General features: G+C 51.2%; 1 protein-coding gene across 1 annotated transcript; it reads left to right on the top strand.

Moving 5' to 3' along the window:
• The first annotated feature begins 555 nt into the window (after nt 1–555).
• On the top strand, nt 556–11,056 carry RIIAD1 (regulatory subunit of type II PKA R-subunit domain containing 1). The gene is made up of 4 exons (XM_028710969.2): nt 556–734; nt 7,109–7,185; nt 7,785–7,831; nt 10,708–11,056. The coding sequence occupies exons 1-4, from the start codon at nt 597–599 to the stop codon at nt 10,779–10,781; spliced, it is 336 nt and encodes a 111-aa protein (XP_028566802.2). The 5' UTR covers nt 556–596; the 3' UTR covers nt 10,782–11,056.
• The last annotated feature ends 362 nt before the right edge of the window (nt 11,057–11,418 follow it).

Here is an 11,418-nt window from a genome sequence, read left to right as displayed (position 1 = left end):
AATTGGTGGTTAAGAAGCCCAGGAAATCTGGGGTCTAGGATTTCTCTCTCTCTCTAGGTTCTCTTTTGTGGATTCTCCCATATAGAGAGGGTATTTTATTGAAACTGCATTTACTGCCTGAGGTATAAACAGCACATACCCTGAAGGAAGGAAGAAAGGAGAAGGAGAAGGGGGGAGGGAGAGAGAGATGGAAGGAAGGAAGAAAGGAGGAGGAGAAGGGGGGGGAGAGAGATGGAAGGAAGGAAGGAAGGAAGGAAGGAAGGAGGAGGAGAAGGGGGGGAGAGAGAGATGGAAGTAAGAAAGAAAGGAGAAGGAGAGGGGGAGAGAGAGAGAGATGGAAGGAAGGAAGGAAGAAAGGAGAAGGAGAAGGAGAGAGAGAGAGAGAGAGAGAGAGAGAGAGATGGAAGGAAGGAAGAAAGAAAGAAAGGAGAAGGAGTAGGGGGGAGAGAGAGAGAGAGATGGAAGGAAGAAAGGAAGAAGGAGGAGGAGGAGGAGGAGGAGGAGAAGGAGGGAGAGAGAGAGAGATAGAGAGAGTGCCTGCTTCCTGAGGAATCTGGCGGGGATCCTGGCATGCGCCTCTGTGTGTCTCTGTCCCCATGGCAACGCCAGCCGCCTGCCTGCCTGCCTGCCTGAGCATGGCGCTCCGTGACATGGTGGACTTGGACTCCGGCCTGCAAGGCCAGGACTGGGGGGCCCTCAACTCAGAGCAGCAGATCAAGCTCTCCCACTTCAAGGTGGGTCAAGGGGAGGCGAGGGGGGGTGTCCAGGGGGGTCCCTCAGAAAAGACCCACAAAGCTCGGCGCTGTGGCTCCGCTTTCCCAAGGCATGCTGGGAGTCTGGTTCACGCTCCCCACAAAGGGGCTCCTCTCGTGGTTCGGGAGGGGCAAAGCAGGTTTGGAGAGGATGGGCAAGAAATAGGGATAGAGGGATGAAAGGTGCGAAGATGGGGAGCACAGGGAAATGGGCAGTTTAGCCCCCTGGAGAAGTTGCTTAGCATAATCACATTGTGATTATGATTATGATTATGATTGCTATTATTAAACCTGTTTCTTTTAGAACAAAGTTTTAAATAACTGCCTGCTTCGGTTTGGCTTCTTTTTGTTGTTCTCTCTCTCTCTCTGTCTAATCTCTCTCTCTCTCTCTCTCTCTCTCTCTCTCTCTCATCTAATCTATCATCTCTCTGTTTTATCTGTCTGTCTCTGTCTGTCTAATCTCTCTCTCTCTCTCTCTCTCATTCATCTCTCTCTCTCTCTCTCTCTCTCTCTCTCTCTATCTATCTATCTATCATCTATCTATCTATCATCTCTCTGTCTTATCTGTCTGATCTGTCTGTCTGTCTGTCTGTCTGTCTAATGTCTAATACAGTGGTACCTCGGGTTAAGTACTTAATTCGTTCCAGAGGTCCATACTTAATCTGAAGCACCACTTTAGCTAATGGGGCCTCCTGCTGCTGCTGCTGCGCCGCCGGAGCACGATTTCTGTTCTCATCCTGAAGCAAAGTTCTTAACCTGAAGCACTATTTCTGGGTTAGCGGAGTCTGAAACCTGAAGCATGTGTAACCCAACGTACCACTGTATCTATCTCTCTCTCTCTCTCTCTCTCTCTCTCTCTCTCTCTCTCTCTCTCTCTCTCTCTCATTCATCTATCTATCATCTATCTATCTATATCTATCTATCTATCTATCTATCTATCTATCTATCTATCTATCATCTATCGTCTTTTTTTAATGTGATGGCACAATTTGGAGCGGAATTGACTTTATTTTTCCAGTGCAAAAGCTTTGGGTATTTGTCCATTTTGGACGAGCCTCTGGGGCTGGCATTAGCGATGGCTGCAAACTCAGAAGGCTTTTCAAGAGGACTAGGCCTGCTCAAGGGACGCGGGTGGCGCTGTGGGTTAAACCACAGAGCCTAGGATTTGCTGATCAGAAGGTCACGGTTCGAATCCCCACAACGGGGTGAGCTCCCGTTGCTCGGTCCCTGCTCCTGCCAACCTAGCAGTTCGAAAGCACGTCAAAGTGCAAGTAGATTAATAGGTACCGCTCTGGCGGGAAGGTAAACGGCATTTCCGTGTGCTGCTCTGGTTCCCCAGAAGCGGCTTACTCATGATGGCCACATGACCCAGAAGCTGTACGCCGGCTCCCTCAGCCAATAAAGCGAGATGAGCGCCGCAACCCCAGAGTCGGCCACGACTGGACCTAATGGTCAGGGGTCCCTTTACCTTAGGCCTGCTCACAGAGGATACAGCTCTTGGGGGGGTGGCAGCAAGTGCTCATCAGCACTCTACACATGCTCAGGGATACTTATTTTGCACTCAAAACACTTGCCTGCAATTAGTGGTGATCTTTGCAGGTTGGGCTGTGCTGCTACATGGCTGCTGCTGAGATACGACAGGCGGCCGTTACCTGTACTTTCCAGAAATGATCGAATACATTTTTATTTTATTTCCAAACTGGATAAAAAGATCTCTGCTTTGACTTTTCTGTGCTTACCATCTTCAAAACTCTCTCTCTCTCTTTTTTTAACGATACGACGGCAAATCGCCTCGAGACACGAATGTAAAAGCAGATTCGTAAATTAATAAATCATCGCCATCCTTTTAAGTAGACGCCCTCCCCGGTTTGCAACTGCATCGGGATTGTTTTGAGATAATTTTAATTGCTTTCTCGTTTGTGCAGTTGCTGCCCTGGGCTCCTCTGGGAGGAAGGGTGGGATATAAATTTAATAAAATAAAACAAAACAACCACAACCACCATAAAAGCTAACCGAGGCCGTATTTTAACTGTGACACGTTCCGGAGAGGGTAGCCTGGAGTAACGTCTCGATACAGCCAACACGGGGGGAAAGAGGAGCGCCGTGGCACCATCAAGACAAAACAGATTTATTGTGGCAGACGGTTTCATGGACTGGAGCCCAGCACATCAGCCGCATCCAGTCCGCGAACGTTTATGCCACAATAAATCTGCTAGTCTTTAAAGGTGCCACATGGATCTTTGTTGTACATTTTAATGGGCCTCTCTGCAAGCTAAAGGTGTCTATATTATTATCGGGGGGGGGGGGGGGAGGATCCCTGTGGTCTTGATTTTCTGGGCAGTCTATCCCCTTTCCATATTTTCCCCTTTAAGGAATGTCTTACTAAAATGGCTCATGCGGACTACAGGCACCATCATCCCTGACCATTGGCTGTGCTGGCTGGGGCTGATGGGTATCGGAGTCAGAGAAGATTGCTGAACTCTAATTCCTACCCCCTTGGCCACTGGCCGTGCTTGGGGCTGATGGGGCTGCAATGTACTAATAAGTTACCTTCCACTGATTCTTCAACACCAACTTCGTTGGACTGGCTATGTTATGCGGAGGCCTGATCATCATCTTCCAAAGCAACTAAAGGTAAAGGGACCCCTGACCATTAGGTCCAGTCGCGACCTACTCTGGGGTTGCGGCGCTCATCTCACTTTATTGGCCGAGGGAGCCGGCGTACAGCTTCCGGGTCATGTGGCCAGCAGGACTAAGCCACTTCTGGTGAACCAGAGCAGCGCACGGAAACGCCGTTTACCTTCCCGCCGGAGCGGTACCTATTTATCTACTTGCACTTTGATGTGCTTTTGAACTGCTGGGTTGGCAGGAGCAGGGACCGAGCAACGGGAGCTCACCCCGTCATGGGGATTCGAACCGCCGACCTTCTGATCGGCAAGTCCTAGGTTCTGTGGTTTAACCCATAGCGCCACCCGCATCCCAAAGCAACTACTCTATTCCAAACTTAAAAATGGAAAGCGTAATTGCTGGCGGTCAACAAAAGAGGTTCAAAGACTCTCTCAAGGCAAATCTAAAAAAATGTAGTATAAACACTGACAACTGGGAAACACTGGCCTGTGAGCACTCCAGTTGGAGAAGAGCCTTTCCCAAAGGTGTCATGGGCTTTGAAGACACTCGAACTCAGGACACAAGGGAGAAAGGTGCTAAGAGGAAGGCACGCTTGGCAAACCCTCACCATGATCAACTCCTGCCCGGAAACCAATGTCCCCACTGTGGAAGGAAGTGGGGATCCAGAATTGGCCTCCACAGTCAATTACGGACTCACTGTTAAAACCGTGTTTATGGAAGACTCGGCTATGAGTGACTGCCAAAGAAGACAACATATTTTCCCCTTTGAGGAATGTCTTACTAAAATGGCTCGTGTGGACTACAAGCACCATCATCCCTGACCATTGGCTGTGCTGGCTAGGGCTGATAGGCATCGGAGTCGGAGAACATTGCTGAACTATAATTCCCACCCCTGCTTGGCTGCTAGCCATGCTTGGGGCTGACAGGGCTGCTACATACCCTACTCATAAGGTAAAGGTAAAGGGACCTCTGACCATTACGTTCAGTCGCGGACGACTCTGGGGTTGTGGCGCTCATCTCGCTTTACTGGCCGAGGGAGCCGGCGTGTAGCTTCTGGGTCATGTGGCCAGCAGGACTAAGCCAATTCTGGCGAACCAGAGCAGTGCACGAAAACGCCGTTTCCCTTCCCGCCGGAGCGGTATCTATTTATCTACTTGCACTTTTGACGTACTTTCGAACTGCTAGGTTGGCAGGAGCAGGGACCGAGCAACGGGAGCTCACCCCGTCACGGGGATTCGAACCACCGACCTTCTAATCATGTTGAAAATACACCCCCCCCACACACACAACCCAACTGTAGGTAGTGTCCCTCTTTTCATCTGGAAAATGTTTTTTTAGAGCAGGGGTCTCTTAAGGAATATGAAGAACCCAGTTTTTAAAAATGGATTTTTGAAGCCAGTTCCATGAGATTTGGGGCAGCTGGGAAACTTGAGCCATCCCATAACTGGACTCACCTTCTTTATTCCACTGTATTCAGCATCATCATCATCATCATCATCATTAATTATTATTATTATTATAATTATTATTATTATTATTATTATTACTAAAACCCACCTAATTAGAATCTGATGCAACTTAAAAAATAATGCACAGCCAAGATGTGAATGAGAGAAAGTTGCTTTTGCAAACCTGCATGCAAGATAAATAGCACAACCTGATGAACTGGGTTTCACCTTAAATGGAGGAGGAAAACAGAGAATGTCAGTTCTTTGGAGGGGGTTTTTTGGGGTGGGGAACAGCTACTGTTTTTTGCCATCTGCATTATCCCTTTTGCAAACTTTGGAAAGACCGTACAGGAGAGATTTGGTTAGCCATCTGATTCAAGGGACGGCTTTTGCCAGGCTGAAGAGTTAACAGCTGACTAGGCCCCGAATCAGCAAGAAAAGATGATTCTTGTCATTTTTTAAAAAAGGGCAACTTTACAAAAGGATATAGCCAGTGGCGTAGCGTGGGGGGTGCAGGGGGTGCCGGCCGCACCGGGCGCAACATCTGGGGTTAGGGCAAATCCACAGGTTAGGGGGCGCAAATCCACGGGTTAGGGGGCGCAAATCCTTGGGTTAGGGGGCGCAAATTACTTGCCTTGCCCCGGGTGCTGACAACCCACGCTACACCACTGGATATAGCCTGGGTTGTCACCTGGATCTCAGTGACGCCAGTCCAAGAGACCATGGGTAGGCCTCCATCGCAGTGATGGCCGAAGGAGCAGCATACACAAACAGAAAACTCTGCCTAGGTAACTCAAAAAAGCGAGCCAAGGCACATCCTTCAAAATTTTGTTTTAGCAACGTCCCCTTCCAACTGCCTTCTGTAACCACGGTGTCCCCCCTCTTCCTCAAATCCTTTCAGGCTACCTGAAACTTTTATGTGCATCACAGTGTGGTATAGTGGGTAGAATATGGACCTTAAGACCTGGGAGACACGAATTCAAATCCCCACTCAGCCATGAAGCTCTCACTGGGTGATCTTGGGCCAGTCACCACCCTCTCTCTCAGCTTAACCTACAACACAGGGTTGTGGGGGGGGGGGAAGGAAACATGTTATTGCCAGGAGCAAGATAACATGGGCAAGATGAGCCTTTGGCCATATCCAGTATGGGAATAGTTTGTATGGGAATAGTTTAGCGACTACTTTCCTCCCCACAATGTGCCTTTGAGGTTGAATCCTGACAAAACAGAGGTACTGTTCTTGGGGGACAAGGGTCAGGCAGGTGTGGAGGACTCCCTGGTCCTGAATGGGGTAACTGTGCCCCTGAAGGACCAGGTGTGCAGCCTGGGAGCAATTTGGGACTCAGCTCTCGATGGAGGCACAGGTCAATTCTGTGTCCAGGGCACCTGTCTATCAGCTGCATCTGGTACGCAGGATGAGACCCTCCCTGCCCCTACACTGGACCATCTCGCCAGAGTGGTGCATGCTCTGGTTATCTCCCACTTGGACTACTGCAATGCGCTCTATGTGGGGCTACCTTTTAAGGTGACCTGGAAACTACAACTAATCCAGAATGTGGCAGCCAGACTGGTGACTGGGAGCGGCTGCCAAGACCACGTAACACCGGTCTTGAAAGACCTACAGTGGCTCCTGGTACATTTCCGAGTACAAGTTGAAGTGTTGGTGTTGACTTTTAAAGCCCTAAACGGCCTTGGCCCAGTGTACCTGAAGGAGCGTCTCCACCCCCATCGTTCTGCCCAGACTCCAGAGGTCCAGCTCCGAGGGCCTTCTGGCGGTTCCCTCACTGTGAGAAGCGAAGTTACAGGGAACCAGGCAGAGGGCCTTCTCGGTGGTGGCACCCGCCCTGTGGAACGCCCTCCCACCAGATGTCAAAGAGAGAAACAACCACCTGACATTCAGAAGACATCTTAATGTATTTTTAATCTTTGTTGGAAGCCGCCCAGAGTGACTGGGGAAACCCAGCCAGATGGGCGGGGTACAAATAATAAATTATTATTATTAATTTCCCCATCGCTAGACCTTGTTTAGTATTTTTCCTCCCCAGCCAAAATGACCTTCCACTTCCCTCAAAGACCGAGCTCTGCTTGTTCACATTCTATTGCGGCAGTCCCTGCCACCAAGCTCTTAAGAAATGGGTTGTGAACATTCTCCTCCCACAGGTTTTTCGCCATAGCCTGCAATAAGATTTGGAACTGGGGGAAAACCTCGCCTCCAAGTCAGGACAAATGTGCTTAGATGCTCAGATCTTAGCTTCTTCACGACCCTTTCCTCCTCCCCAGATAAACACCAGGATTGCTAATGAGAAATACCTTCGTGCGCACAAGGAAGTGGAAATGCTGCTGTCGGGATTTCTCAGGTAAATTTTTCAACTTCTATGATTGGCGGCCGCGGGGTGTGGGGGTGGGAATCAGCCTTGGAAGAATCAGCTGGTGACCCACCATTTCACTGAAAAAGTTATTTTAATTTACAAGGTGCCATGGGTATTTCTTGCGAGGCTGCAGTTCACCCTCACAGGAAAAAAAGTTTGGCAATTTCCCCCCACCCACCTCCCTTTCCCAGCTGCCTTGCTAATTGCTTTATCGATTCCCAATGAAGGAACCGTTGTAATTACGAAGAGGTCTTCTTAATTGTTATAAATATTTCCTCGGCCCTGCGACGGTTGTACGTTCTTGTTCCTTGTTTTTAATATAAAACTCCATCACACACGCACCTCCCCAAAGGTGAATGCAGATGTAAATTAAACGTTTCTCCCCGGCTGCTAATTGGCTTATCGATTCCCAATAAGGAAAGAGTGATTTACCAATTTGTCTTGCGTACCTTTGACAAGGACTTACAAAATCAACAGTGAGGAGAAAGGGGGGGGCGGACACAATCAACTGCTTAAAAAACTCCCTTTTAAGTGTCTTTCCCCCCCTGTCCACCTCTCTCCCCCTCCTTCCTGCTCCATGTTTCCAGGGAAGTTCTGCTGCAAAGACCAAATAATATGCGGGAGTTTGCTGCTGGTAAGAGTTTCATTTACTAGCCTTACATATTGAGAGATTTTATTTTTTCACATACCAATTGTTGAAAGGAACTGGAGGGGAGTATTTTCTTGCGCTCGAATCATGCAGGTTTCCTGCAGGAATCTGATTGCACTCAGGATGTTCAAACGGAAGGGCTGATGGCCTGATCCTGCAAATGCTTCCTATGCTATTAAGAGCAGGTAGCACAGGAGTGTCTGGCGATGGGGTACCTGCAGCCCTCTGGAGGCTGTTGGGACTCCCAGCATCCCCTCATCCTTGGGCACCCATAGGTGTCCTCTGCCCATCCCTGGCCTCATGCGTGCAACACCCGTGCAAAAGATAGTGGAGTCCGTCCCTGGCCATTACCTCCACAGCTGGCATGACCAGCTTCTGCGAGATGGCACTGGGTGTCACGGAATGCCCACAGACATTTCAACTGTGCAGGGGAGAGAACTGTCACGGTCCAGTTCACGGGCGATCGAAGTCCCAGCTGGGGACATCGGGACCGGGGGCAAGATGGCGGGGTGGGAGCAGGAACGGGAGTCCAGAAGCCAAGAGTCCGAGGGTCAGAGAGCCGGGAGTCACGAAGTCAGGGGTCCGAGGGTCAGGAAGCAAGGAATCACGAAGTCAAGGGTCCGAGGGTCAAGAAGCAAGGAGTCACGAAGTCAGGGGTCCGAGGGTCAAGAAGCAAGGAGTCACGAAGTCAGGGGTCCGAGGGTCAAGAAGCAAGGAGTCACGAAGTCAGGAGTCCGAGGGTCAGGAAGCAAGGAGTCAGGAAGTCAGGGGTCCGAGGGTCAGGAAGCAAGGAGTCACGAAGTCAGGGGTCCCAGGGTCAAGAAGCAGGGAGTCAGGAAGTCAAGGGTCCGAGGGTCAGGAAGCAAGGAGTCACGAAGTCAGGGGTCCGAGGATTGAGAAGCAAGGAGTGACAAGTCAAGGGTCCGAGGATCAAGGAGTCAAGGAACCAAACACAGCAAGGCAGGGAACGTGTTGCTGTGGCAAAGAGCCAAAGGGAAATGCTGACCTTATATCCTTTCCCAGCTCTTGCCACCAGGTGCTGTCAGTTACCAAGCAGCCTCACCTGTGAGGCTGCACCTTGCCTCTCCAGAACAAACTTAGGAAGGCCCCAGTCCTGGTCACAGGACCTGGCTCCTGCACGCACACCTGACAAGAACCAAGCGCACCTGAATGAACAGCGCACCAGTTTCTGCAAGATGTGCGCTTGAGCTTCTGCCGTGTACCAAGGAGGGTCCCACCTTCCTGATTCCCGTCCCTTGTAAATCAGCGTCCCCATTTTTCCCTTTCGAGAACGTCTGGTCAAAATTGAGCCAAGAGTGACTAGTACTGTTCTCCCTTCAGGGAACCCAAGCCATGGCCTTCTGAAGGCTGCTGGATTCCAGTTCCCACCAGCCCCAACCACAGGACCGATGGGAACTGTAGTCCCAAGAACAGGTCGGGGGCCACGGCTTCCCCTGGAGTGCCTTTCCCGCACGACGACGCAGGACCCACCTGAAAAATCAAGTTTTTTGAAAGAGGAAGGGGGTTCTCAAAGCACAAGGTGTGCCCAACTAACAACCCAGCCCCGTCAGAAATCAAAGATCAGGAGGGAGACACGGCTTGCAGAAGGAATATAAACAGAAGTCATTCCAACAAGGGCTGGTCCCCTGGGTTTCCGTGAGGCGTGGTCCGAGTCCAGTCCAAGGTCGAGGCTGCAGTATTGAGGCCGTCTGTCAAAGCTGAAGCTGGGTCCAAGGCAGGGAGTCGGGCGACGTCAGGAGATCCGGCAGGACAGGGTGCAGGCAGGAGCTGGCTACCCACAACATTGCTCCCACAACTTGGGACTGGGGGCTGGCTGGCTTTTATCTGCCCCGAGGCATAGGGCAGCCCCAGTCCACAGGTGACTCGCCTCTCCTGGCCTGGAGGCGAGCACTCCTCCTGCGGGAACTTAGTTCCCTCCGCCTCTCTGCCCTGAGCCTCTGCAGCTCAGGAGAGGCTGGAGGGTTCCCGGACACAGAGGCAACCTCAGCTTCCCCTGATGGGGCTGAGAGTGGAGCACCTGCAGGCAATGGGACCTCCATCACCTCAGGAGCCAGAGCAGACTCAGCTGGAGCCTGCACCTGAGGACCCAGCACAGGTGAGGACCCTTCAGGCTCAAGCCCCAGCCCCGGCTCAGCTGGTTCTGGAGGCGGGGAATCCTGTGCAGGCTGCGATTCCTCAGGTTCAGCCTTCGAGTCCGAATCCCAAGCCATCACAGCTGATGCTCTGGCACTGGGAGTGGCGCTCAGGAACGGCCAGTGCATGTAATACTCTTTGCTGTCGGGTCTGTGATAAAGAGAACACCCCGTACAGATGGGGCCATTCAATCATGGCCGGGGTGGGAGGGGAGGGAACAGGAAGCCGAGGCCTTTCTGTCCATTTCTACTCTGCGCCCTGGAGCTTTTATGGAGGATGAATGGATGAGGCAGGCAGATCAGCACCAGGTGTGCCTGAGGGCTCCATGCGGCCCCCAAACGACTCTCCCTGGCCCTCGGGGAGCTCTCGCCAGGCCACGTCCTCCACCAGCCCTGCCCCACAGATTCCTTGCGTGTTTTTCTCTGCCTGGGATGTGCCCTCTAGGGCCAAGGGTGGGGAAAGTCAGGAGCCAGATGCGGCCCTCCAGACCTCTCCGTCTGGCCCCCGAGAGTCTCCCCAGGCAACGCTTCCCTTCCACAGCCGCACACGACCGGAGCGATTTTGCTTGGCTGGGATATGCCCTTGAATTCTTGAGGACGCCTTGAAGGTCCTCAGTGCACCTTGGAGATGCAATAAATCTTTTTGCGGCCCCAGCTTCCCTCTCCCTTTGGCTAACCTTCTCGTCTTCCTTCGCTCTCTCCTCCCAGACTACTTCACCAACCCGGAACTCCCCAAGAAGATCAAGCAGCAGATGATGGAGAAACTCAACGAGGCTGTCTAAGCGACACCTCGCACTCGGGCCCCTCTCGGAGGAGAAACTCTTCGCCTTTCGACTTCCCATCACAAATGAACAGACCTTCCCCTGGAAATGGGTTGTCTGCGACTCGCTTCTGCTCAAGAGAACGTCTGAAACCAACATCCACCAATTTCAGTGGGTCTCCTCAGAGCAGGAGTGAGGAGCGGACAACCCAACTCTTTTACTCTTTAGTGTTTTAATTTAACCTCTTCTCCTCCGGGTCCGGAGGAGAGAGAATAAAACTGGACTTCCAAAACAAAGGTGATGTTGACTTCATTTGCCACGACAATTATTTGCTTGGGGATTAAAGGTACTCACGAACGGTTAGAAGAGGGGTCAGCAAACTTTTTCAGCAGGGGGCTGGTCCACTGTCCCTCAGACCTTGTGGGGGGCCGGACTATATTTTGAAGGGGGAAAAAATAAACGAATTCCTATGCCCCACAAATAACCCAGAGATGCATTTTAAATAAAAGCACACATTCTACTCATGTAAAGACACGCTGATTCCTGGACTGTCCGCGGGCTGGATTTAGAAGGTGATTGGGCCGGATCTGGTCCCCGGGCCTTAGTTTGCCTACCCATGGGTTAGAAGGTATAACTTTGTAAAAGGAAGTATGACATC

The sequence above is a fragment of the Podarcis muralis genome, chromosome 16 (assembly GCF_964188315.1).
Source record: "Podarcis muralis chromosome 16, rPodMur119.hap1.1, whole genome shotgun sequence".
Classification (NCBI taxonomy): Eukaryota; Metazoa; Chordata; class Lepidosauria; order Squamata; family Lacertidae; genus Podarcis; species Podarcis muralis.
The sequence above is the reverse complement of the archived record's forward strand: the minus strand, read 5'-3'. Positions and strand labels throughout refer to the sequence as shown.